Raw genomic sequence first — 24,779 nt, 5'->3', positions numbered from 1 at the left:
CTGCAGGTAACTAGGTGTTCTCAGCACTTCAAGTTGGAATTGAAATATGATAACTCAGTTACAGAAAGTGTTACACATCTATTCCTTGAGGTCAAACTTGGTATCCACATGAGCAAGGACCTCTCAGGGCATAAAGTTGATCTTCCTTGTCTCATCAAACTGGATTATCATACATGAATTTTATTAAGCACTACAGTTGCTATTGCTCTAATATTAAAAATCTCATAATGCCAAAGTCCATATTCATCTTTTTAAAAAAGATAAAAACAGTTTCTTAGAGGGAAGAAATTTGCCAAGGAGAGACCAGGAAATTTTGGTTTTTTGAAGTAAAGCTTTTCTCCAATTAAGGAGCTTAATTTACAAATGTCTCTGTCTCTGACAATGAGTAAATTATTGTTATATGCCCTGAAAAATCTGCCCTGGGCCAGACATGCAGCTCACTTCCAGGTGAGCTAGGATTCTGAAGAGAAGATGAGTCTATTTCTGAAATAGAGATAATAGAATGTACTAGCTTGAGTCTCTTCCTCTTAGTATTCATTTTTAAAGATTTATTTTTTATTGAAAAGTCAAATATACAGAGAGGAGGAGAGACAGGAAGATCTTCCATCCACTGGTTCATTTCCTAAGCTGCTGTGACAGTCAGAGCTGAGCCCATCCGGAGCCAGGAATCTGCAGCTTCTTCCAGGTCTCCCACACAGGTGCGGGGTCCCAAGGCTTTGGGCCATCCTTGACTGCTTTCTCAGGCCACAGGCAGGGAGCTGGATGGGAAACTGGGCTGCCTAGATTAGAACCAGAGACCATATGGGATTCCAGCACATACAAGGCGAGGGCTTTAGGTGCTAAGCTACCATGCTGGGTCCTACATTTATGTTTTTGAGATTGGCTTATTTCTCTAAGGATAGTGGTTTCCAGTTGCAGTCATGTTTTGCAAAAGTCGTTTCATTCTTTTCTATGGTTTTATAATATTCAGTAGTGAATATATAGAATATATATAAAAATAGTTTTTTAGGCAGTAATGAAGTAATGGGCATCTGAACAGGTTAGCATCTTAGCTAATGTGAACTGAGTTGCAACAGAGGAGGGGCACAAACTGTTCTTATATATGCTGATATCATTTCATTTTGATAAATTACAAGTAGTGGGATGGCAGGGTCAATGGTGGATCTATTTTCAGGTTTGTGAAAAATCTTCATACTATCTTCTATATGGTTGTACCAGTTTACATTTCCACCAACAGATGACTGTAATTTCCCCCACATTGTCATCAACAATTTTTGGTTGGTTTTTTTTTTTTTTTTTTTTTTTAGACGATAGGTCTTCTAACTGGGGTAATATATGATGTCATTATGCACACCCATAATGGCTCAGAATCCTCAGCAATTTTTTCATGTGTTAGCAATTTGAAAATTGTCTGTTCATGTCTTTTACCTTTTTAAAACTGCATTGGTTGTTTTTGAGTTATTAAGTTTCTTGAGCTGTTTATGTGTTCTGGATATAAATTCTTTATCATATAATTTGCAGATATTTCCCCTTTTCTGTTGATGTATTTTCACTTTTTTGAATTTCCTTTGCAATGCAGCAACTTCTTCGCTTGATGTAATCCCATTAGTCTATTTTTGGTTTTTTTTTTGATCTGTGCTTCTGGGAACATTTTGAAGAAGTTTTTGCCTATGCAATTCATTGAGGATTTCCCCAGAGTTTTCCTCTAGTAATTCAATAATATCAGGTCATGAATTTAGGTCAATGATCAATTTTGATGGGATTTTTGTATAGAGTATACAGTTCTTTCATGCTTCTGCAAGTATAAATCCAACTTTATTAACATTACTTGTTGAAAATATTTCCCTTCCTGTAGGGTTTGATTCCAACTCATTTGTTGAATAGTAGTTGATTGTGGATGTATGGATAATTTTCAGGGTTTCTATTGTGTTCCATTGGTCTACGTGTTAATTTTTTGCCAATACAAGGCTCTTTGGTTTACAATTGCTCTGTGTTACATCTTGAGGTTTCATATTGTGCTGTCTCCAGCTTTGTTATTGCTGTGTAAGATTCCTTCAGCTCTTTGGGATCTCTTGTATTTCTACGTGAATTTTAGCATCACTTTCTGAGTTGGAGAAGAAGGTTGTTGGTACCTTAATTGGGATCACATTGGATCAGATTGTTATAGCTAGTAAGAAAATTTTGATAATATTGACTCTAAGAATTCACGGCATTTAAAAGTTTTTCTAATTTTTTCCTGTCCTCTGTTTCCCAGAATCCCAGCTCTTACTATGCAGTCAAAGAATTCCCAGAGTCAATGCATGAGGCTGCCACAGTCAGAGGTCCAGGGGATATGCTCATCCCGAGAGCCCATCCCATCTAGAGAACAAAGGCATTCCCATAGCCATCTGATTATGGGTGCTCCTATGTGGCAGTTTGAGCCCTGGATCCTGAAATAGGGTGGTACAATATGCACATATCACAATTCTAAGTGGGTGTCCAGCCCCTCCGAGCAGCTAGGGCACATGCAAAGTCAGTGGAGAATGTGGATTTCTTACCTCTGATTAAATCCCCTAGGTGCACGTGCAGGCACACAGACACACTGTAGTTGCACAACCTTTGCTGCCATTATGATGCTTCTATCTTCCTGATAGTCTCAAGTGCCCTCAGCAGTATGTGTGTACCCTGTGTGGTGCCAGCATGGACCTGTGGTCAGTGTGGTCTGGAAGGTTGCCTCAAGCACTGCCAGTGTCACCAGCAGCCTGTTCCCAACTCAGTATCAGAAGCTAGTGTCCACACCAGCCCCCAGCAGGTGATGCCTCCACTCATTACTGTGAGCTGTCTATGCTCCCATGGGAAAATGAGTGCAGAAATTAAGTATCTAGCCAATTGGCTAAAACTAATCATCAATGAAAATATTATTAATCCAGAAACCTTATTTTTGTTATGTCTCCCATGTATTGTAAGCTCACTATTATTATAATCATTTATTTCTGTTATTTCCATTATTTCACAGTTACAAAAGTTACTAAGTAAGGAAATGTAATTAATTACAAGAATTTCCTCTTTAACGATTGCACAAGAATTTATGATATAGCACATACCAAGTTTTGTCAAAATATGCTTTGAAAGTCAAAAACTCAATTTTTGATTGTCTGGGCTTAAAACTGAAAATATTTTGAGTTAATATAGCAAGATCCATAAAATGCTGAAGATGTATGCGAAATGTTCAAATTTTCTGAACCCCTGTGACATTTACCGAGAACTTTGGTATCAAATTATATAATTGAAAGTCTCTTACATCTAATTTCTTTTGTAAAAAATGAATTTGGGTTACTCTGCATTTTTTGTTTGACCCCAGTGATGTCGTAATACCGTTCATTAAGTAGACTCAAGGCAGCCACTCTTTGCTTCATGCAAGTTCCAGCAAAAGCCAGCTGTTCTTTGAGCAGCGTTTTATTAACTTATTTAGGAACTGGGGCGTATCTTATTACCCTATTTTCCATTCTTGCCCTGTGCAGCTGTAGCTGATACTTTTCATAACAGCCTTTGCATATCAACATTCTCCCCCAGTTTTGTCCTTTTTACTTCTCTTTTTAAGTAAATTAAGCAGGTTGTATATATGCAAAAAAAACCATTCTTTCTGGAAAGCTTTAGCAAAGTGTCTCTTGTTTGGGTGAAATTACAAAGTTCTTGAGAAATATTAATGATGTAAACTTTCTACAATGCAGAATATTAGTTCAATGATAGGACCATCTCTTCTATTATTTTAGACTTAATTTTAAATCAGTGCAATGTAAATATAAAGAAAGGAATTTGAACAAAAAAACAGGTTGTGCAAATTTAGGCTACCTTTTATGTAGTGACTTTTATGTTCAAATAGTTTATAGAAAATGCATATTATGAAAAATTATGAATTTCATTATTTTTGCTCAAAAACCTACATTTTAATTTCATTTTCTCATATATTTATCACAATGAACTCTATACCAGTTAATGAATACACTGAAAATTAGGAGCTCGGTTTTTCAACTTTGATACTGGTTGAACCGATCTGCTTAACATGTGTTTTTTCTTAAAACCAAGAATATAGTTTTTTTTTTAAAGCACAACTACAGTGGTGCTTTCTTTTCCTGCATGAGAAGTTTAACATTTCTTAATTTGTTAAAAAAAAAATCAAAACTGATGTTGTATTTAGTATTATTACAGAGAAATGGCTAATCTTGTAAGAAATACTCTTAAGAGCTGACAGGATGTTGTCATTAGACACACTGTTAGGAGTATTGTGAGGACTCAACAGGCACAAATCATATTTTAACTTAGCTGTTGATTTCCCCATATGCATGGATCTGTTGCATCAGAACAAACTTTTAATTTCATTTAACAATATCTTACATTAATATACATCATAAATACCACAGTTTATTATTTTTCAATGATACAGCTAGTAGATACTTACATAAAATAAGACTGCAATATAGTTGTTTTTTATTTCTTCCATAGTCATCCTTACAGCCATAATATCCCATTTGCTGGAGGATTTTTGCTAGCATTTCCTATAGTGTAAGTATACTGACATCAGATTATCTCAAATTTTACTTGTATTAAAATTAATACTAAAAATCATGCTAAATAATAAAATTTTTTTTCTTTATTCTCTGAGAATATTTTCTCTGCAAAGGAAATTCTGGATTATTAGTTTTATCTCCCTTTGTTTCGTTTTACATACACCATTCCTTTGTATTGTGATGGCCATTGTTTCTGGTGAGACATTAGCCACCACTTGTATAATTAGGTTTTATATGTGACCTTTTATTCTGACACTTCAAACTTTTTTCTTTATTCCCTGCTTCTGAGTACATTGACATGTTTAGTGCCATGAATTTACTTATTTCTTTAAATTTGTAAGTTAATATTTTTCTGAAGCTTAAGAGATTGCATTTTCATTCCTCTGGCCCACAATCATCTTCTGAATTTTCTAGGACTCCAGTTACATTCATGCTTAGGCTAGGTATGAGTCATATCAATGACTGAGCCTCTCCAACCTTCATTCTTTCTCTTGGTTCTTGGGGTAAACGATCAGGTGATTTGTCACGTTCACTGACTTTATATTCTGCCCAAAATTTTAGTGTTCATCCCATGACATTTTTTTCAGATATGTGTTTTTTTTTTTTTAAAGATTTATGTATTTTACCTAAAAGAGTTACAGTGAAAGAGAGGCAAAAGGAGAGACAGAAAGATCATTCATCCATTGGCTCTCTCCTCAAATGGCCGCAGCTGTTAGAAGTGAACCAATCTGAAACAGGAGGCTGGAACTTCTTCCAAGTCTCCCACTTGGATACAGGAGGCCAATGCCTGGAGTCATTGGTCTCTGCTTTCCCAGACCATCAGCAGGAGGCTGGACTCAAAATGGCGCATCTGGGTCTGAAATTGGCATCCTTATGGGATGCTGGTGCTACAACCAAAGGTTTAGCATGTTGCACAACCACATGGGCTGTCATATATGTCTTTAAACTCAACATGTTTCATTTGGGTCTGTTTTAGGATTTCCTTTCTCATATGTTTACTAATTATGATTTACATTTTCCATTGATTCAAATACTGTGCTTATATTAGTGGTTTCAAAGTCAATTGGCAGGGCCAGTGTGATGGCTAAATTAGCTAAACCTCCTGAAGTCTCCAGCATCACATATGGGCATTGGTTCATGTCCTGGCTGCTCTACTTCCCATCCAGCTTCCTACCTTTGACTGAGAAAGTAGTGGAGGATGGCCTAAAACCTTGAGACCCTGAACCCATGTGGAAGACCTGACAGATGCTGGCTTCAGATGAGCTCAACTCTGTCTCTTAGTGACCATTTGGCAAGTGTTGAGAAGTGAACCAATGGATGGAAAATTTTCTGTCTCCTCCTCTCTATTGATCTGCCTTTCCAAAATGAAATAAATGAATAAATATTGAAAAAGAAAAGAATTTTCTTCATTCTCATACTGTGATTTATCATACCATCAATCACTTTCCTTCTGTCTATAAGTCTATGTAGCAGTTTTCCTTCCCGTCCAGTAGTTTGTGAGCATATAGAGAACATTTTAATGATGTGTTGCAGAAACTTTGGTTCTAAAGAACAGCGAAGTTAATGAATGATTATTTCATGGATATGTGACTTAATGCATTGCATTTATTTCACCATATCCATGGTGTGAATTTCATATTTCTAGGACATAGGGAAAAGCAGACTTGAGGCTTTTCTGGGGTTTTTAATATGAAGCATGAGCTGTTTACAAATTCCATAATTAGGTGTGCTTCAAATACCCAACTTTGCAGCCCTTGAACTGGGAGGCAATTAACTGTTCCACTTAGATTTTGAGCTGTAGTTTTCTCGTATGCTCCCTGAATTCTCAGTAATGCATGTATAATTAACAAACTGAGAAATATTTGGGGATACTTAGACTCACAAGTTGTGTCTACCCACTCTGTGCCTGTCTCCAGCTATTCCTGCAACTTCATCCTCTATTTTCTCTCCTGATTCCTCAAGCAAATGGATTATTTGGTTCTTCCTTTCTCCTGAAAGTATACTTGTTTTCTAAAGGAATGTTAAATTGATACAAACTCTAACCAGATCAGCATCCTCAAAACTTACTTTGTATTGGGGTTGAAGTAATTTAGTATACATTTTTGGCTGCTGTCTCAAGATGTTTATTTTTTCCAAAATATGAATTTGAGTTTACTTATAATTTTTGTAATCATTGTAATGGCATTAAACATTCTTTTGTATAACTTTGATGGACATTTGGCAATGGCTATGAAAAAGAATTTATATTGAAATAATAAACATGATGTTACTTGACCATTAGAAATTCTTACTTTTGAACATCTTGGCAACTAGATATTTTCATGTTGGATGCAGTATTTCACAGGTTCTCCAGTCTCACATCATTCTTTGACGTCGCTCCCTTCCCCGCTCTCACTCCTTCCTTCCTATTTCCCTTCCTCTCTCTCTCCCTCCCCTCCTTCTTTCTCTCTCTCTCCACCCTCTCACAGAATCCATGAAAAATTCATTATTCTTTCTCATAAAACTTAGCCCTAAGACTCTTGTATATTCTAATTGTTAAAAGCTGCCTAAACAGCTTTAATCTTTAGAAGATAAAAATTGTCTTATGTAGCATCCAATTACACTCAGCCTGAGTGGCACTTTTTGGAATCTATTCATCCATCTACTAATTTGCTAATTTGTTTACTTATTTCCTAGAAAATATTAGCCTTTTCCCCCTATTTGATTTCAGTGATCATTAACTATTAAATTCAATTCATTACCATCTGCTGTTCTGACACTTTGAATTACCCTATATTCATTGGCTTTCATGAATTTAACTACGTGAATATAAAGTTATCTCCTGAATTGGTTTTACCTAATCTCTTGTGTGAATTTAGACTTTTAAACTTTTACCAAGACAACTTTATACATGTTAACAAGATATGAAACTAGCATTTTTGTTTACTTTTACCATTCACATGTGCATCCCCAGAAGCCAGTATGTCATTCTTATTTCATTATCACTGTCAGTAAGCCAATTTGTTTTCCGGATGTTAAAGGAGTGATCTTAATGAAAAAGTTGGCTGTCTGATTACTCCCTTAAGAACTACTGGGGATAAACTAGTTTAAAACAAGGTTGTTACTTCCGTGAGATATTCTCCTGTGATGGCTTTCTATATAGACCTGTCAAAAGTAATGACGCCATAACTCAAGCCCGTTCATTTAGCTTCCAAGCAGATGCATAACCAGTTTTTCTTTTAGTGCCCTCCAGAAAACATCCTTTTTCTCCATGAAAGTTTTACTAAGGCATTTCAATGAAAAGACAAAAATTATAGCTAAATTGAACAGAACTTTGGGCCCTAAATTTTCTGTCTATATTTGGTTTGGCATGTATACTTAAAATTTGAAGTAGAAGTTCCATATATGAGTAATTTCTTGGTTCTCTCTCATGCAAGTGAAGTAAACTTCTATTATACAACAAGGTGTCTTATGTGACATATACATGTTAATGTGTCGATCCATATTCTCAGCTTTCCAGGACAACCTAAAATCATGTTCACATATCTTATATTGGTAAATACTACTCTAACTGATCCAGATTTCTCTGGATTAAGCCAGACTACACAGAGAAATGTATGTGAACTACATAATGACAACCTTTGGAGAAACAATTTTACCAAAATGTTTGAAAATTGTTTCATCTACCTACATTGAAAGACATTATAATAAAGGGGTCAATGAAAACATCCTTATTGTGTGCTATGTAAGGATGCTGTTGAAGGCAGTGTTCAGTTTATTGCATGATGCCTTTTTTTCAAATAATTTTAAGCAAAGATATATCTTTGCTTTCAAAACCGGATATTACGTATTTTGTTCATTTACTTTGACTCTGTGCATGACCCAGAAATTAAAAATCTTGACTTGCTGATGGTTTATTATTTGTTGTATAATACTCAGTGCTAAGTTTGTAACCTGAATGCAATTAATCAAACTAATATTCAGATTGATATCTGGAGCCATTCAGTTTTTATGATTCATTTTATCTCTACCCATAATCATTGCTCTCCATCAAATTGTCTTTGTATTTTTAGGATGTATTCCCAATGATTCTCTATCATTCTGTTCTATTTTGTATTTCTTTTATATAATGTCTTTCCATATAATTTACCTTTCATAATAGTAAGACATATTAAGGCTCAGATTTTCTTTAAATTTTACATTACCAGCTAACCTCCATCAACTATACCCTGTCGTCTACCAACGTAATACAAACTTCTCTCAATATTCCACTGGCTTTCAATAAAGCCATATTTTATAGCCTCTTTTTTTATAATTGCTGCTTAAGCTATTTTTCTCCAGTCTAGCATACTGCTTAGCCCTGACAAGTATTTTTGTTGCTATTTGTATATCTCTCCCTGTACTCTATTCTACTTGGACATTTCTCTTTGACATCTCTACTGAACCTTAGATTTTGTTCCTAATTATAGTTCCTATATCATCTTCTTCAATGATCCCATCCTATTGTTATCAAACATTTGGGGTTGTTTCTATAAACTATATTTATGCATATATATGTACACATGTGCAAATTAAGATTCTTAGCCCATCTATACCACTTAATACAAATATACAGTAAATTATTGGTTTAACTCATTGGTACTGGATTACATCTGCTGTGCTGAATCATTTTTTGTGCTTTTAAAACTTCGACTCTTATATTGAGCTATGCTGTGTTATCAAGTTGCACTTATGTGTATAGGTGGATTATCTGTGCCTTATATTTTTAAATGGTGTTAGATTATTGAAAATGTAAATTAAAATATTTTAATAAGTTAGAAAATATTAATACTTTGGTATATTTTATAAATATAATTCATAAACATCTGACACATCTAGTTTTTTTCAACAGAGAAAGTATTTAGTTAAAGGTAAAAAAAAATTGGTCAAACTTGGTGTTCCATGTTAGTGTACTTAACAGGAATCAGAATCCTAGCATAAGAGGCTGGTGACTTGTAACTGTTGTTGTTCAGAAGGTATTAGATTAATTTTTGCACATTTCTTATTCTAAATAGAATATGCTAAATAGCCACTAAAAACTGGCATGCATTTAAAAAAAGTAACAGATCATTATATAGATTTGCAGACCTATATTTCAACTGTGATAAAAGTATTTCACAAGAAGAATAATTTATGAATAAAAATATAATTTACTGAATGCCTTGGCAGTTAATGTTGATCGCTTCATCACAGTTCAGTCATGTTTAGAAAATCTAAGCAAGCTGTGTGATTACTCCAGGAAGCATGGAATGATGTGTTCAAATTAGTACCATCTGTGGATAGAAAAAAGTTTGAGGTTTTTAGTCATTCTTAAAGAATGGAAATCTGATTCGCCATGCTAAAATGAGTGTAATCCCTTTTGTATCTGAAATTCAATAGGCAGTTGCCTTGAAATAATGTAGTCCAACACACAGTTCATCAAGAGAAGATACTGAATATGAAAGAGGGTCAGTGCTGGTCATTTGTAAGTACTGAGATTGTCTTGCTGAAAAAGAAAAAAAAGTCTATGAGTCGCACTATGTATTTGATCTCAGATCTAATTTTCTTAGGAATCATCTTTCTAAAGGAATTTGAATGGAAAGTATGAACTAGATTTTGTAGCACATGAAAACCAAATGGCTATTTCAGTGGACCACAGTTCATTTGCGTAGTCAGCCATGAATGACCAGCACAGAACCTGTTGCTGCACAATAAGCAACTCAAACGGTTGTTACACCCAAAGCCAGATTAAGAATAGCTAAACCTTGGCCTTGTTTATTTGTCAAGTTGCAAGGTTTCTTCCCTGAGAATCTTACTTGGAAAATACGAGTCTATGATTCAGCTGCAAAATATTCTGATGCCACAAATTAGTCATTAAAATCTTTCCTAACGTCTGAACATCAAAAGGAAAAAAAAAATGTTGGTCTTAGAGTCATGGACATCTAATCACCCTTCCACATCATGTGGAGCGAGAAGACTCCTTTGCCTTCTCTAGTCCATTTGCTATTAGAAGTGCTCTGTGTTCTTTCTACCTCTAATGGTTCAACAATCTGAACAGAAGGAACACTAAGATATACGAAGTGTGTTTGATGGGAAAATCCAAAGAAAAGAAAGTGTTTAAACCATACTCCCTGGATTATATGGAGGCAGAGCTTCTCACAAAAATGAAGAACAATGTTAAACTTCCCAAGTATTTCCACTACAATTTGAATGAAAATGGAATATTAAATTAGGTCTAGAGGACTCAGGATGATTGTGTATATGCGTGTGTGTGTGTGTGTGTGTGTATTTTTTATTTGAAAGGCAGAGTTAGAGAAGAGGCCAAGAGAGCCTTTATCCTCTGGTTTACTCCCTTGATGGCTGCAATGGCCAGAGCTGAGTCAATCCAAAGCCATGAGCCTCTTCTGGGTGTCCTACATGGATGCTGGGGGCCCAAGGCCATGAGCTATTTTCTGCTGCCTTCTTAGGTTATAAAGCAGGGCACTGGATCAAAAGTGGAGCAGCTGGAACACTGGCTACTCATATGGGATACTGGTGCTGCAGGCAAAGGCTTAGTCTACTACATCAAGTAAATATTTATTTACTTGACACTCAAGTCACAAAGAGAAGGGAAGAGAGACAAAAAAAATATATATATTGGTTCACTCCCAAAGTTGCTGCAACAGCCAGAGCTGGTGCAGTCCAAAGTTTGGAGCTTCTTCTAGGTCTCTGATGTGATTGCAGGGGCCCAAGGACGTGGACCATCTTCAGCTGTTTTCCCAGATGCATTAGCAGGCAGCTGGATTGGAAATGGAACAGGCAGGACAAGAACCAGTTCATATATGGGATGCTGACATTTCCGGTGGTGGCTTTACTAACTAAAATAGCACCAGCCCCTCAACTCATGTTATTCTGACTTTTCATCTGTACTGTCCTTTCTTTTCACGTGTTTCCTTGTGGACCCAATAACCTTTTGCAATTGTTACATCATGCCATGCTGTCTTATCTCTTAGCATTGTAACATATCTTGATATTTTCATCCAGAAAAGTACTTTTTATTTTCCAGAGTTATGACTAACTTATCTGGAAAGCATTTTTTAATATCTGTCCCAATATAGTGTTCTGTTATACAACTTTTTCCTTTGCCTATAAATTTCAAAAATGTTTACTGCATGGTTGTTTTATTCCGGGTGTTAAGTATAGACTCTGCAAGATACAATTTAATATGCAGATCGATGTTTTATATGTACACAACTTAGGCATTCATGTATTACAGGATTTTGTAGTGGTTTTTGTGTGTGTTTCAAGAGCAATATACTGCCAAAAGTTTAAAATCTGTGATTATGTTAAATTAACTGTATACTAATGAAATTGAAACTTATATCTGTCCATGTGATTTTTATATGTAGTGCTTTCCTAGACTCTCATTGAACTATGATCTTTTCATTTTTACATATTGGACTTTTATTCAGTGGAGTTTGAACCCTTGATTATAATGTAAATTAAAAATATAATATCTCAAAAGAACACTTTTGTTTGAAAATAAGAGAGAGATATAAGGAGAGACACACATAGAAAGAGAGGTGGAACCAAAGGGAGACAGACAGTGAGAGATCTTCTTCTGCTGATTAACTCCCCACATCCAACAGCCAGGGCTGAACCAGACCAAAGCCAGGACCCCAGAACTTGGCCTGAGTTTCTCCTACTTATGGCGTGGACCCAGGTACTTGAGTCATTATCCGCTATCTTCCAAGAAGTGCATTAGCAGGAAGGTGGGTTAGAAGTGAGCATGTAGGATACAGGTAAGCCAATCCACAAGAGATCTGGACAAACCAAGAGGCAACTGCTGTCATGAATGCATGCCTCCATATTTGAAATATTTGTTTAGAGACATGGTACCATATTTCTATGTATTTATAGATGCTGTAGTGAAATGGAAATAAAATTAGATTATAGGTTGGTTTTTAGTGCAGAACTAAGAATTTGCAGGAAAGTTGATTTCAGTTCAACATAATACATTGTGCAAATAAAATAGAGCTTCCTCAAATATATAAAAATTGTCAAAAATAAAATCATTACAAAAACTAGAGCTTCCTTTAAGAAAGCAGTGTGTTAAACATTTGTTTTATTTATTTGGGAGTTGGCACAATGACATAACAGGTTAATCTGTCCTGTGACACTGGCATCCTTTTATGGGTGCTAGTTTGTTCTGGCTGCTCCACTTCTGATCCAGCTCCCTGCTTATGACCTGGGAATGCAGTGGAGGATGGCCCCTACACCTACATGGGAGGCCTGGAAAGAAGCTTCTACCTTCATTTCAGCTCAGCTACACCTATTGTTGTTATTTGGGTAATGAACCAGTAGATGAAAAGTCTGTCTGTTGCCTCTTCTCCTTCTGTAAAAACCTGCATGCAAAGTAAAAATAATGAATCTAAAAATGATTTATTTATTTGTAAGGCAAAGTTAGAGAAAGAGAGGTCTTCCTTCCACTGGTTCATTGCCCCAAATGGCTGCAACAAAGACTAAGGAACCAGGCTGAAGCCAGGATCCAAGAGCTGCTTCTGGGTCTCCCACCTGAGTGCATAGGCCTACATACTGCCTTCTCAGGCCATTGACAGCAAGCTGGATGAAAAGTGAAACAGCCAGGCTTGAACTAGCACCCATATGGGATGCCAGCACTGCAACAGCAATTTGACTCACTATGCCACAGCACCATCCCCTACCAAAAAGTTATATAAGGCCTTTCAAGGTTTTTAGTTTCTTTCACTTTATATTTCTAAACAAAGTCTATGCAGCTAGTAGTTGGTGATTTTATACAGGAAATGCCATTGGTTTTCTATTAATATCTAATAAATCAACACAAATTTCTTAGCCCAAGACAAATCCACTTATTAATGTGTAGTTCCATAGGTCACATCCAGGCATTGCTGTTCTCTACTTAGTCTGACAACTTGATTTTATCTTAGTTTGTAAATCAACTACATATTTGTGTTGAGCAAAGCATCTTCCAGTCTCGGTCAACTGTGGCAGAATAGAGTTCATTGCAGCTGTAGGCCTGAGACCCTCTTTTACTGACTGAATCTTCACCAGAAACTGCTCACAGTTTTGCCTATCATGCATTGCCTATCATGAGGTCCCCTTCTTCAAAGTTAGAAAGGAAGTTTTAGCACATTGAACCCATCTCTTGCTTTAGATCTCTTATTCCTCTTTCTGTGATCAATGAAAGCATTCTGCTTTTAAAAGATACTTGTTGTAACATTGAGCCCACTGGGTGTAAATGTTAATGTAAACTAATCTGTATTAATTACAGCAACAATATCGAGATTAGCTCTTGATTAAATAGCCAAAAGCAGCTTGTACATAGAACAGGGGCGTCTTAGGAGGTTCCTTGCAGACAGGAGAGTCAGACACAAAGACAAGTTGAACTAGACACTCTCTAAACTTCAAATTCTGAGATTCTGTGCTTTTCTCATATTATTTAGTAGATTCAACCTCCTGAGTCTAAAATACTTGTTTCTTATTACTGCCATCTTAATTCTCTTTTCCTATACAAACCAATGAGTTCTTGTGGTCTGTGGATTGTTTCCTTTTCCCATTTTGTGTTAACTAGACTGTACTTGATAAAAAAAAAAAAAGTACTTCTGAACATCTCATTTTGATACCTTTCATAGTTTTCCATTGCTTGAAAAGTTTCCTACAAGCTCTCAGAAAGAGTAAGCCCCAAGCTATTACTCAGTCACTCCATTACTGTCAATAGGAATTAGAAACTAAAAACTTAGTTCCTGGTTTTACATCTTCTTGAATCTCTTAGCAAGCAATGAATATCCCATTTTATATGACATGTCTTCTCTGAAAACATTTCCTGAACTCCGAGTCACTCATGCCCCTATGCTTTTTGTTAGAATGTTTTGAAACTGCACATTTTTTAGGTGTTCTGAGTTCAAATTTATTGACTGCGGAATTTGAATATATTTCACTTTTTAGCCAGTTCTAAAACTTCTTCTGTAAACATGAAATGTTCTTAGAACCAGTGTTTTCTTTGGCTTCTTTTCTTCATGTCAGCTGAGGATGCAACAGAGGATGTTGTAAGTAGAATATCGAGTGTTCTGTTTGTAGCATCACATTTACAATAATGTTGAATTAGGTGTAGTAAAACTTGCTGATAAGAGCAGGAACCAGAATAATTGAACCTGATTTTAATTGATCTAGTAATTGTTTTCATTATGCTAGACTTTCTTGTCCCTCTAAGTTTGGGGGAAATGTGAAGGATCGTCAAAAAGTTCATGGAAAATAAATACTATAAGAAGTATTCATTGGTTTTAAAAATTTTTTTACACTAAAATAGTTATTTTCTATGGATTGTTTTGAAGTATCTAGATATATAAGCTGTAACCTAATTAATTCTGTAAACTTTTCAGAGGAATTCCACATTTTATCTTATTTTTAAAAAGGATTTGTTTATGGAACTAGGGAGAGGAGCTTTCTCTGGTCCTCACTTAGTTCCAACTTTGGATCCCCACCCTCTCCTTCAATGACCATCAGGGTCGCCCCAGAGACTCCGGCCCCCCGCCTAAAAACAAAACAAAATCAAAAACTAGAATACATAGACAGAGAACAACAAGGAAAACTTAGAACCAGACAGGAAATGGTCAGCTTGGACTCACATATACCTTACTAGGTAGGACACGAAAATAAGTTACTCCTCACTGGGGTATTGAAGATTTCTCTGCACACCCCTCCTAAAACTGTTCTGCACCTCCATTGTTGACATATGCCTTGTTAGAGTTATAAGCTGGTTTGAACTATCCTAAAATCTGCCAAGTTCAGTAAAAATTATGCTTCAATACAATCAACTGCTAAATACAAAATTGAAAATAGACCACGAGACAGCTAAATAGTATCCTATAGCCATTTTAAGGAGGATAGAAATCGGTTGTATATAAACTAAAATTGAGATGTCAATGAAGTAGTCATAGGATGTGGTTAAGAACTTGAATTTTCTAACATATCAGTCACTCAATACCATGTCATTTAACTCCATAATGTTGTAAGCTGTTGTTAATGTTGTGTTATGCCTTTTAATTGGTTGGAACAATATTCTGCCAGCTATGCCTTCAGACCAGAGTTGGTCTCCCCAAAAAACTGTTGAATTGATCTGGACAATAAGATGCTGGACTCTATGCATGGTACATGCTTGCAATGAAAGAAGCATGACTGGATTTGAACTGTAATACTGCAATAAGGTGGAGTAATCCACCATGGGGGGAGGGTACTAGAAGGGGTTGGAGGAACCTCAGAGCCTATGAAACGATGTCATAAAATAAAATGCAATAAAAAAAAAGATTTGTTTACTCGAAGGCAGACTTAAAAAGGGACAGAGAGAGAGAATGAATGAATGAATGAATGTCAATCTTCTATCAGCTAATTCACTCCCAAATTACTGCAATGGCCAGAGCTGAGCCAGTGTAATGCTTGGAGTCCAGTGCTTTTTCTGGATCTTACAGGAGCTTAAGGACTTGGCCATCTTCCACTACTTTCCTAGGCTCATTAGCAGGGTCTAGGATAGGAAGAGGAGCAACTGAGATTTAAACCAATGCCTGCATTATTGCTTTGATCACAAGTAGCATTTTTACTGGTTGTGCTACATGCTGACCCTGGAAATCCAAATTTTAAGTTCAGAATTCTATACCAAATTCTATTCTTCAGCATTCATTTACCATTTGATACCTCCTGTTAGGTGCCGAGAAGCAGTTTCAAAGTTATCCTCTTCATAATAAATACTTAAGCCTTTTCCAAAATCTTAATCTCTCAAGCCATCTCCTCTGGTTACAGTAGCGACTTTACTCCTCTTTCTCATATCACACCTGTCACCCCCATCAGCAAATCCTGCCAACTGCCACTCAAATTGCATTCATAATCTGAATGCCTCATCATTTCTGCTAGCTTCTTGGCCAAGTTCACCAGGATCTCGGGCACAAAACCTACTATTAGTATTCTGGTTTCCATCTTTGTCTCCCTTCAATCTGTTCTGAGCATAGCAGGCTGAGTGGCTCTGTGAAAACCCCTGCATGAATGAAAGCCATAACAATTTCCTGTCATTTTGTGTACAATCTGGTCATTGTATTTCTTTTTTAGACCATGGCCTCTGCTAGTATGGTGGCCTACCTGGTTGTACCACAATGCTAGCTATAGCAGTTAGTGTCTTCTGATAGTGAAACCTTTGCTGACCAATCAGTTTAAAGTTTAAGGTGCCCTGAAATTCTGTCTCCTTTCTCGATTTATTTTTATTCATAACATTGAACATCATCCAAAATATGTTTATATTTTCATTGAATGTAGATTTCACAAGGTTAGAGATTTTTGTTTGTTAAAAACCCATCACCTACAATAGTATCTCATACATCATACATTAGATGTTTCTTAAATAATCATCGAAAGTAACTATCATCATATAGTTTTCATGAATTACACACTTTAAATGTGGGTTTTTGTTTTTTTGTTTTTTTGTTTTTTTTTTTTTTTGTATCTTAGCTTTCGGAACAAAAACCTCTACAAGATGTACTGGGTAAACTGTGTTTAGACAACATTCCACAGCCACTCAATTCATTATTCCTTCCTGTTTCTAACATAACATATTATTTGCCAAATAAATGAACATGAACTGTTTTTACTCTTGAATCTCTACTACAAGATTCAGATCCTGACATGGTATGCATTTGGTAAACAAATGGCTAGTTTTGAAAATAAACAAGGGACTCAAAGTAGGACATGTGACTGTGGATTACACATAGATTCCTTAATCTGTGCATTAATATCAATGTTAGGGATAGTAGCTAGAAAGGATTTTGTTCATTTTAAATATAGATAGTATAAAAACATATGTATAAATTGTTATTTGGCAAGATGTATTTAAAATTGTTTTATAATCCGCATTCACTACATAGGAGATATACTTATGAATATTTTCTATACACATTTTAAATGATTTTAAGAGCTGAATAATAGAATTCAGACCATACCATGAAGCACTAAGGATGATTTAATGTGGCATTTTCTTATGTACAAGTGAGTTTTGTTTCATATAAAGCCAAAATGTTTTTATATAAACTGTGTATGTTTGTACTTGAAACAGGAATTTTCAAAAATTATAATGGTTTCATGTTTTATCTTTTGAAACAGTAAACTTTGAAGCCCCACCTTAAGGTTTTTCTCATTAAATATAAGGGCATTTTAATCTGAGTGTCACAGTAATTTGATAATTCACTTAGATGCATCAGAATAGAATAGTTTATCACTTCTGCTAATCAAATGTTTGGTGGCTGCAATTGATTTTAATTTTTCCCTTTAATTTTTAGTTCCCAGTGTTCCCACAAATATTACATTTTCTAGTGTTCAGTCAACTAGTGCAACATTAACATGGATAAGACCTGACACTATCCTTGGATATTTTCAAAATTACAAGATTACCACTCAACTTCGTGCTCAAAAATGTGAAGACTGGGAATCTGAAGAATGCATTGAATATCAAAGCATTCAATACCTCTACGAAGCTAACCTAACTGAAGATACAGTATATGGACTGAAAAAATTTAGATGGTATAGATTCCAAGTGGCTGCCAGCACCAATGCTGGCTATGGAAATGCTTCGAATTGGATTTCCACACAAACCCTGCCTGGCCGTAAGTACTCTCCTGACATGTACTGATTCCTGTTGTATTCCATATGTTCGTGAGTTCTACTTAATCCAATTATGTTTGAAATCACTGAACTTAAAAAATGGCAATCCATAAACGACCTTATATAATAACCTGTTTATTTTTAACTCAGTTGAAACTCACTGGGAAATTCAATTTCAGTCTTTATTAAGGTTATTTTCAAGCTCCCAGAATTGTATCAGGCTTTCCAGTAAGACTACCACAAAGGGTAGTGAGAAGCCTGCCTGGAAGTTACACTTTGGGCTGTACTGATTGATCTACAGCCTCATTTCCCTTTCTGCTCTGGAGGCTCTGTGGAGTGTGTGTGTGTGTGTGTGTTGTAGGGACTGGGGAGGGCAGTATCAACTATTTTAGTGACTCAAGGGTTACACGTAACAACACTTGAATCTATGTCCAAGTAGATTTTCAGCTAGTACTTTACATCTACTCAAAATGCTGATCTAAAGAAATACAAAGTATCTAACTCGTTGTTTAAAATAGGGCACATAAAAAAGGTCCAGAGAAGAAAGAGCAAATTATTCTGCCGTCTACATAATCTTCCATATATTTACATTCTAGAAAGAGATCCTAAGTGCTGTTTTCATAAGAGAAACTCCAAATGTAAATAAAAACCATTTGTCACTTAAGTCTTTCTATTTGCTTTCTTAGACACATTGCTAACTTTAAACAAACAAATGGGTTTCTATTATTTATCCTGAAACTGAACTACATGGAATTGAGATGATTTCCTTGCAAGATAAATAAATTTTCAAGTGCAAGTCAGAGCTCTTAGAAATGGCAACATTTTGTTTAATGCTATTTCTTCCCCAGTCCAGCAAATTCTTAATTGTGCCAGGTTACCCACCCCTTGTTAATCTTTCAGCATGAACTTTGTGTTACCATCCCGATGTCTTGTTGTGATGATTTCTTTCACATCCAAATTGTATTTTTTAAAAAGTTTTGATATCTACTGGTAGAGTAGTACTCAGATATAGAATTTTTTTGTAACAGGGAAAATGCTGTATTAGTACTTTATGATAAAATAAATTGATTTTAAGGCTTTATTTTTAGGAGACTATATATGTGTTTTGCCAAACTTCCCCAGAGTTCCTGACATGTTTCTAATAGAAAAATTTAAGTAAATGTTTCTTATAATGTCATTCAAAATTTAAAGTAGAATCATGGCCACTCAATTGCTGTCAAAGTGTTCGACACGATTTTCCAGCTCTTCTTTTTAGCATTTAGGCTCGAGGTTTTTGCACTTTTTGGTTTTTCTTCTGTTTTACTGGTGTTTCTTTGTTGGCCTCGTTTTTGAAATTATTTTGTATTCTGTTTACCTTTTTAGCCCTAAGTGTTAGGATACCCTGAGGCATAGTCTTTACATTTTCTTACTTTTTAGTACATAAATCTCCTAGATGATCTTTCCTTTCAAGATTTTTTTTTGTCCAATAGCTTTAAAGTTGACTTAGTCACTTACATTCTCAATTATCTGTTTACAGACCCGAATGCTCCTCTAGAATCCAGATTAGCATATTGAACAATACATGATCAACCGATAATATTGCACATCTGTGTGGAATGTCTGCTTCTCATCCTCTAACCTTCCAGATCTCACTAAGATATACCATTGTTCATCTAACTGCAGGAAATGAATGCCTGAGCAGTGTCTTTTCCATAGTTTGCCCATGATTCATTTCAACCACCTTATCTAAACAGTCCCTCCACATACATTACTCCATGTTCGTCCAATACTTCATTGTGTATTGTCACTGTCCTATTACAGCCCATACCATTAAGTCTTCTGATAGTTTTCGAGAAACAAAAAAATTCAATTATTTTTATATGTGGAAATAACTTTTTTTTTCATGGTAGAGGTGCTTAGGCTCAGGGATTTTTCCCTTCTTCCCTCTTTCCACCCCCCCCCAACCTATTATTTTTCCTGTATTGTTACAGTAACATAGTCCTTCAGCAAGTCATAAGTCCATCGTGGTATTTAAGTGTATCATGACACTGTGGGTGTAGACAGTGGTAGAAAGTTCAGCATTCTATTGTCAAGATATATTTAACTGTTTCATTGGGAGTCCATCTTTTATTCAGAAGTAGAGATGCATATTGAATAATAGGTGGAAATAACTATTTAAACAAATAAGGGAATATTTAGTTTTTGAAACCAAATATACCAGTATTCCAGACCTGGCCTGTGGGCAGCTGATTTATAATTTTTGGTTAAACTATAGTCTTGTGCGTTTGTGTCCTCTGCCACTGATCATTCACATTTTACTACTTACGAAAGGTGCTTAGTAAGCATCTGCTTCCACCTACTGCACTGAGATGAGAAGTGGACCTTCTATATACACTCCGTTTCTTGCAAGCACAGTGTACACTGTTACAGATGATGTTTAATTAGCATAGAGCAGCATAGAACATCAGTTGACTTTGTAACATCATGTTAAAAAGAAAAATCGAGATTCATGTGATTCAACATTTTTATAACAGACATGTTGCTTCCTGGGTATTCTCAAAGTTCACAGCTTTTTAAAATACATTTTTAAAATTAATTACTTTATTATTCCATGATACTTACAGTTCCATAGGCTCTGGGATTTTTCTACCCTGCCCCCTGGAAATTCCTGTTCCCTAACTAATTTCCGTTAGACATTACAACAGTATAGTTCTTCATAAAGAGTCACCAGTACATCATTCTGCTATTTAAGTGTATCCTGATGATGTATGCATGGACAACGGCAAAGAGTTCAGCATCCAGTTGTCAAGATACATTCAGCTGTTTCACTGGGAGACCTTTTTTGATTTGGAAGTAGAGGTGCACACTGCATTCTAGCTTCATGTCTATATGTAACAGTCTCTACTACACAGTTACTGTATATTCTGTTAAATTGAAAGCCGTAAAGCAAAATAAGAAAGAAAATTCATAGCTTTTTAACCAAATAAACATAATAAGCTACTTTGTTAAAATTATAAGTTGATTTGCCTTCTTTTTTTCTCAGGAATGGGGCAATATTTTTTTTGCTTGCAATGAAGAAGGGACAATTTCCAAATCACATAATTGTATAAAGAAAAGTTTTCATTATTATATTATACTAATGAGAGAGCTGGGATTGCATTTGATATAAAAAGACAAAAAGATAATAACATGTATTAGTATAATACAATTAGTACAATAACAAATAATATTAGCATAGAAATAATAGTCAAGCAACAAAATCTTGCACAGCAGTAATGTTTTTTTATAGGAAAAATAGAGTAGGCATACACATTGACTCTGCAATCCAAAAAAATCACATTTTATAAAAATTTAAAAAAATAACCAGGATGAAGGAAATCAGTGTTTTGTGTCATGTTTGATTATAAAAATTGATATGTTGTGTCATGTGACATGAGAAATGCTGTAATTAACCATTTCTCAGAATTAAAAACTAAACATTATGAACTTACATGAAGTCACAATTTTAGGTAAGAGTGAATTTTTTCCAACTTTGAGATGTGTCTAAACACCTCTATACTTCTAATACAGCCTCCTGTCAAAACCTGGAGTATCTTGGTAAAGTTAGGAATCAATGACTAAATTGAAATTGTTCAAAATGTGAATAACTCAAGTATCCACCCATTGTTAACAATAGAAAGTAGGAAATTTATGAAATAGAAAATAGGAAAAGTAAATGCAACAAAATTGAAGACCAGGGAACAAAACCAGAATGCTAGCAGGAAATTAAATTGGATTACTCTGAGCCTAAAATATAAACTAGAATGAATAAAGGAAATAATGTTCATCCAGCTCAAAGTAACATTTCTTTTTCCCACACACTATGATCTAGATAAGCAAAGCCAAGTTGCTTTTCTCCTTAAATTATCTGTATAATTGCCATAACTCTTCTTCATGCTGAGTGGAAGTGGATACAAAGCACAAATTTAGGGACAAAATATTTAGTGTGAAATATTAAAGTTTTTTATAAATGGTTTTTACTCTTATTTTTCCAGCTCATCCTTATATGGAAAAGCAAATTATGTGTTCTTGGGGGAATGTAAGATAGAAAGCTGTTATGTCTGTGTTGTGAGCAATAGACACTGAAAATACTGAGAAAACAAAAACTTTAAAGGAGGGCGAGTGTGAAATTAGTATGGAACGCAATAGAACTCTTGTAATGTGCATCTCCTATGGACCACCAAGACTGGAAGACAGCAAGGAAGGAAAATTCCTGGGGTAACACTTAGGTTGAAAGCCACAGGATACCATACTCATGAGGAATTTTAACTACCCAAACATCTGTTAGGTTAAAAAAAAATTCAAAACATGGTTCATCAAAAAAGTGTCTAAGGAATGCAAGTTTATAATACCAAAAGAAGAAAAAGAAAATAAAGAACAAACTACACCTTGATATTCTTAAATTCTTAAGTTTGTAATATATATTCTGTCAATTTATTCTTAAGTACTCAATCCATTTCTAATGTCATATTATAGCACAAAGATATAGAAATCATGCTTTTAGTAACAAAATAATTATAAAATGGTACAAAATGAGGTAAGCCATCAATAAATAGGAAGGTAGAAGCCAAAAGATAAAGGGGCTCATTTGGTGGCAGTGGATGTTTCAAATGGTCATTTTACAACAGCGACTGAAGAAAATAAACATAAACTTTTCTTGCCATGATGATGGATTTTTGTGATGCTGTTGAAACTCCTCAAAATTAGCTGGGTGGGACTCTGGAACACTTAATGCTACACAGCATCTCTTTTTTTCCTCTGGACTTTATATTGAAGTAATCCATATGAGCACTTTGGTTTCCAGCAGCATCTGTATCCCATGTTACCACTCTCCTGACCCGCTGTCCAGCTTTCCCTTCCTTTGCGAACCTTGTCTCAGTGCATAGTACCACTGTTGTTCATCTAGTTGTTCTAACCAGCAAGCTAAGACTCATTCTTTAGTTTTTTTGATTTTTTTTTTAATTGGAAAGTCAGATATACAGAGAGGCCCTGCTTCCCATCCAGCTCATTCTTAATTTTTAATCTTTCTGATGGTCCAGATTCAGAGGCCCACTGAATTGCCTCTCTAAATATCCCTTGTGTTTGATTATTTTCTCTGCTTAAGTATATCTAACTCAAAGATCTTAACATTTACTTCATAGATTATTTTAAAAATACTTAAATCACCTTTATACATGCAATTTCTTAAAAAAAAAAAAAAGACTGCTTCTTCAAAGGCAAAGAAATGAAGAATAGGGAGAGAGAGAGGTCCAAATGGCTGCAACAACCAGAGCTGGGGCTGCAAAGTCCATGCAGATTTCATACATGGGTGGCAAGCAACCAAACACGTGTAACATTGACATGGCTTTCCCAGGAACGTTAGCAGGAGTTGGATTGGTAGCAAACAGCTGAGACTGAAATCAGTCTTGCAATACAGGATGCCACCATTGCATGTGACGGATTATTCTGCTGACCCACGGTGCCAGCCCCTGCCCTCATATTTGTAACTAATGACCTAAAATCATCTTTGAATGCATTTAGCTGATCATGTGTTTCCTCTGCTGTGCATCTTTAATAGCTTTCTATTTGCTGTTAAAGGCATGATTGTTAGTAAAATAGACAAGGTCATTAATATTTTGACTTAACTTCCCACACATGCTTTTCTTTATGATCCAGATTCTATGCTGCATCCCTGACCTTCCAGCTACCTGTTATTTATGTATCATATTGAATATAAACTTTGAAAACCTTCCAGAATTCTTTCTACCAGAAGCTGAAATTTTAAATCTATTGCAACATTACCCATTCATTCACTCATTCTCTTTTTCTGTCTCCACCCCTCTGAGTCTACTCATGAAAGACTCATTTACATAATTCCAATGTCAAATTGTCCATATCTCAGTGGTCAATATTAATTTTTTCCATTGTGTTTGTCTAAAGCTTGTCTGTCTTCCAAAAACTTTCAAGCTTTGCATGATTATTGCCAAAATTAAAATTCTCCTGATCAGTCACTGTCTATATTTGACATATTCAGCTTCTATTTCATAAACAGTGTATTGTATACTGCGTATCATTATGGGATTCACCTTCACATTAACATAAAGAATATGAATTGATTGCAATGGGAAAGAGGTTTGCAGATGATTATTTTAAAAGGATTGCTGACAAAAAAAGAAATTAATAAATGCCTATTTTGCAGTGGATTAAAGCCAGAAAAAGTTAATTAGTTCCAGTAATGATCTGTTAATAAATCTGATAATGAGACAATCATAGTAGGCTTATTGACTACAAAGGAAATAAAAAGGAAACACAGTGCTTGAATTTGAGTATTAGGTATAGTTACAGAGAAAAGATGTTTGTGCGAAAGCATAACTTGAAGAAAGTAAGAACATAAAGTATTTAATACTCTGTAAGCACTATAATCATTTATTAAACATTTAATAAGTATTTTAACAATTATATACCTCACATCAAAAGAGGTTTGACAGGTAATTAGGCGTTTTTAAAATCACATAAGAAATCACTCATTTAAGTAGGATCTTTTTCAGGAAAATCAGTAAAAATTAAGGGAAATTATGAGTT

General features: G+C 35.2%; 1 protein-coding gene across 2 annotated transcripts in view; it reads left to right on the top strand.

Moving 5' to 3' along the window:
• PTPRQ (protein tyrosine phosphatase receptor type Q) overlaps positions 1-24,779 on the top strand; it is a 178,085-nt gene that overhangs the window by 80,361 nt on the left and 72,945 nt on the right. For both annotated transcript variants that reach the window (XM_040989949.1, XM_040989957.1), the window contains one exon: positions 17,879-18,202. In XM_040989949.1, the coding sequence (XP_040845883.1) occupies positions 17,879-18,202 (324 nt within the window). The remainder of the gene's footprint in view (positions 1-17,878; positions 18,203-24,779) is intronic.

The sequence above is a fragment of the Ochotona curzoniae genome, unplaced genomic scaffold (genome assembly GCF_017591425.1).
Source record: "Ochotona curzoniae isolate NIBS_2020 unplaced genomic scaffold, NIBS_Ocur_1.0 contig_1014, whole genome shotgun sequence".
Classification (NCBI taxonomy): Eukaryota; Metazoa; Chordata; class Mammalia; order Lagomorpha; family Ochotonidae; genus Ochotona; species Ochotona curzoniae.
This window is presented reverse-complemented; position numbering and strand designations above follow the sequence as displayed.